General features: G+C 45.1%; 1 protein-coding gene across 1 annotated transcript in view; it reads left to right on the forward strand.

Moving 5' to 3' along the window:
* LOC138626944 (gap junction delta-4 protein-like) overlaps positions 1–1,751 on the forward strand; it is a 2,004-nt gene extending 253 nt beyond the window's left edge. The window contains exons 1-2 of the mRNA XM_069708960.1: positions 1–381; positions 772–1,751. The exon at positions 1–381 is cut by the window's left edge and continues 253 nt beyond it. Coding sequence (XP_069565061.1) covers positions 318–381; positions 772–1,751 — 1,044 coding nt within the window. The 5' untranslated portion in view covers positions 1–317. The remainder of the gene's footprint in view (positions 382–771) is intronic.
* Positions 1,752–4,081: the final 2,330 nt, after the last annotated feature.

The following is a 4,081-nucleotide window of genomic DNA, read 5'->3' on the forward strand; positions in this document are numbered from 1 at the left end:
CTTTTAAATGTTTGAAGAATGAATAATCATGAATTGTCATTTGGCTGCTTCGCTCCAAGTTTACGAGCGTAACGTTACGAGCCGTGACGTCCAGCTTCCAGCGAGGTTGACTCGCACCTTGACATCCCAACAATGCTTTGATGGCCGCCGGGTAAGAATAGCAGGTGAGCGTATTTAGTGCAGAGCTGTGAGGGTCGGCGCTGTAGTTTGGAGACGGCAGCTCGGAGACGCATGTGTCCGGTCAGAAAAAGGACTTTCTGAAGAGCTGCAAGTTGTTGTTTTTTGTTTTTTTATGGGATTGGAGTTGTTGCTGAAGAATGAGGATGATGAAGGCGGTCCATCTACTCTTCATCACTATCAGTCAAAATGTGTCTTTTACTGGTGAGTCCCTTTAATAGTTTAATAAATAAAATATAAACTCCAAAGTTCAGTCTGCATGGTGAACAAAATATAATAATCAATATGATATTATTATATTGTAATAATCCAAAAAGTAAACATTTTTTGTTTTTGTGAACTTCTTTTTTTAACACAAAATAAACTCAAACTTTCTTTACAGTACCTAAACGTTTGTGCATTTTATTTTAAAGTCTTTTCATTCATCTGTAAAATTTCCGGATAATTATAACTTTATCTTTTCAAATAAATCACAGCTTCGATGTAATTGTGAGCTTTGTTTTGTCTTGATTTGGATGTCTGAATAAAACCTGTTCCTGGGTGTCAACCAGCCTCGTCTTTGGCCTTCACTGTGTCTGTATTGTGTTTCTGCAGGTAAGACCTGGTGGCTGCTGGTGTTGGTGTTACGTGTTGTCGTCCTGCTGCTCGGCGGCTTCACGCTCTTCAGCGACGAACAGGAGCGCTTCGTTTGTAACACCATCCAGCCGGGCTGCTCCAACGTCTGCTTCGACGTCTTCGCTCCCGTCTCCGTGCTCCGCCTCTGGCTCCTCCACCTCGTTCTCCTCTGGTTCCCCCATTTCATGTTCGCCATCTACGTCGTGCACAGACTCCTGTCGTTTCCGTATTTGGGAGGTCGGTACTCCGACCGGAGTCGATCCGGTTCTCCTCTCGGCCTCGAGAGCTTCTCCGGAGAGCAAAGCCTCGTCCGCGATCTCCCGCGCCGAGCGGCAGCGCCGCGCTTTCACTGCGCCTACTTCCTCCTCGTGATTCTTCGGATTCTTCTGGAGGCCGTTTTTGCCGCGGGACAGTTTTTCCTCTTCGGGTTGTCGGTTCCGAAGAGTTTCCTCTGCTACGAGGCTCCCTGCACCTCCGGGGTCGAGTGCTACGTCTCCCGACCCACCGAGAAGACCTTGATGCTCAACTTCATGCTGGGCGTGTCCGCCGCGTCCGTCCTGCTCAGCCTGGCGGACCTGGCGAGCTCGGCGGAGGCGATGGTGAGGTGGAGGAGGAAGAGGGAGGAGCTGGTGGAGGAGATGATGGAGGAGATGAGCAGCGTGTTCACGACCACGACCACGACGGCGACCGAAGACGCCGACGTCCTCGGGACCGGGGGGGTCGGTCCCGGCGGGGGCTCGAAGACGTCGCCGTCTCCTCTGAACGCCGCGGTCCCGACCCACTTCGTCCACCGCGGCCACTCCAGACCTCCGCTGTCGCCTCGCCCGGATAAAGGACCGCTACCGAACCCGAGGGCGACGACACCCGCGGGCGTCAAAAAGACGACGGGACAGTACGCTCCGAACTCGGGACAACAGTCCGACAGCAGCGAGTGTCAGGACAGGAGAACGTGGGTGTAAGAGACCGAGGGGGCGGAGCTTCATCACTCCGGACCGTCCTCCAGAAACCAGCCAGTCTTTCAGCTGATTTTATTTTTGAAGAGTTGTTCTGTACTGAAAAAAACTGCTGGAAAGACGCACTAACGAAAGAATACTTTGAGTTCAAATGACACACGACTCAAATTATAACCTACTGAGCTCTTTTATCCTCTTTTAGCTAATTGTTTTGGTTTTCTAGCTACTTTCATTTCATAATTATTATTTTTTTGCAGCAAAATATTATTTTCTTTTTATTAGGAAAAATAAACTGGGATTAAACCTCAAAACCTCCCAACAGACTGAAAACATTAGTAAAAGCTACGTTGTTGGTGGAGACCAAACCAGAGCTAAAACAAAAGGAGGAAACTTGACAAATGTTTTCTAACACATTCAGCATATAAACATTACAAGATGATGTGTCAGCGTTTTGTTTTCAACTTGTCAATCAGTATGAAAGTGACGATGTCAAATCAGTTTTTATGTTAAAGGGAAATACTTTTGTTTTCTGATAAAAAGCTTCAACCAAATGTCAGCGCTCAGCTGTTCGAACGCTGGCGGCCTCAACAGGCTCACTGACATGACCTCTGACCCCTCACCTGACCGCCGGGCGACCCCGCCGCGATCCGACTCAAGTCAGCCCTGCTCGGGTGACAACGGGCCGTCGGCCTCCTCGCCGCCATCGCTCAACATGCAAACAGTTTTACCCTTTGACCTGAGACATGTAGTGAATATTCAAAATGAGCATCATCGTCACACGAGATGCAAATGTTATTCAAATTAAAAAAAAATCGTATTATTTTTTGCACATTTACAATTTTGCAACAGATTTATTAGATTTATTTCCAAACTAAATGAAAAGAAAAATATTGCACAAACAAATCCATCAAAAGCAGATGATGACCTGTTGACGGGTTCTGGCATGTAAACATGAGAGTAAACTAGTTTTGGTTATGAGGTTATTTTGGAATTCTTTTCTTCCTCGTTCATAAACTCCTTTTATTTATTTTACTTTAAATTTAAACTTTTATCTACCAAAATATTTACAATTACATAAATTGGATTCATTGTGAACGCTGAGAGTTTCCTTGTGAAATCTTTCTTTAATTACATAAAATAAAGTCATGTGACGTCCCTGCAACATAAATACTCAAACAGCCGTGAAATAAAATGACGACCTTAGTACCTATTTTTTTTTTTTTATGTTTTATAGTAAAAGATCTGAGGCAGCAGTTGGAGGATAAAAAATGTCCGAGACATCACAGAGTTACACTGAGCCGTGAAGGAGCCTCACAAACCAGGTTTTATTCTCCACCGAGTGCTTCTTCTTCTTCTTCTTTCTACGCTGAGATGTTTCACCTCAGCCTCTGATAAATGTACAACGACCCCCCCCCCCATGACTGCAGCAACAACACCTGATCTCCAAAGCAGCTGAATCCCCCCCCCCCACCCCCCTCGACATACCTCCCAAACCTCCTCGTTCTTCTTCTGCTGCGGTATTTGGGGCAGCCGAGACGTGCAGAAACATTACGAGGGTGTCCGGTCATCAGAGGAAGGACCGTAGCGCAGTTGCCGCTGGAGGTCAAAGGTCGGACAAGCAAAAACTCGGTGACCCCCACACATGTCAATCAAATGCACTGGCTCTTTAAAAAAAAAAAAAAAAAAAAACAGGTTTATAAATAGAGCATGTGTAGAAGTGTTGAAAACTGAGTGTAGAAACACTGCAGAGGCAAAACGTTGGAAGCCGGCTGTCGTGTCAAACTATTTTTAAAAGAAAGCCTTTAAAGTGTTGACACATCATTATGACCTGAACAGATTAGTCCCTTTACTGCCACCTAGTGGACAGGCATGTGGACTGCGTTCCACAGAAACACTTTTTCTTTCCGTTCCATCACCTGAAATATTCCGTTTGTTTATTATTCATTTGATGGTTTTTAAAATAAGAAAAAAAATAATCATAATATTGGAAAGAACTACATCACCCGAAATCTTAGCCTAAAAAAAAGAGTTTTGAATTTTGCAACATAAAAAGGTCTGACTTTCATTTACAAAGCTCGTGATTGGAAATCTTTCCATAACCGGTCGATATCTTATTCTTATAGATAAAGTGCTTCACGGATTACTAATGATCCCTCAGCACCCTCGAGGTTGTCGTGGAGATGAGTGTGTGTGTGTGTGTGTGTGTGTGTGTGTGTGTGTGTGTGTGTGTGTGTGTGTGTGTGTGTGTGTGTGTGTGTGTGTGTGTGTGTGTGTGTTAGAAAAAAATCCATCCAGTCCCCTTTTGAAGTTAATGATGGAGGAACTGGAGGGTGAAA

Source organism: Brachyistius frenatus, unplaced genomic scaffold, assembly GCF_029030835.1.
Source record: "Brachyistius frenatus isolate BFR_SWC_R1_liver_20210118 unplaced genomic scaffold, ASM2903083v1 Contig_79, whole genome shotgun sequence".
NCBI lineage: Eukaryota > Metazoa > Chordata > Actinopteri > Embiotocidae > Brachyistius > Brachyistius frenatus.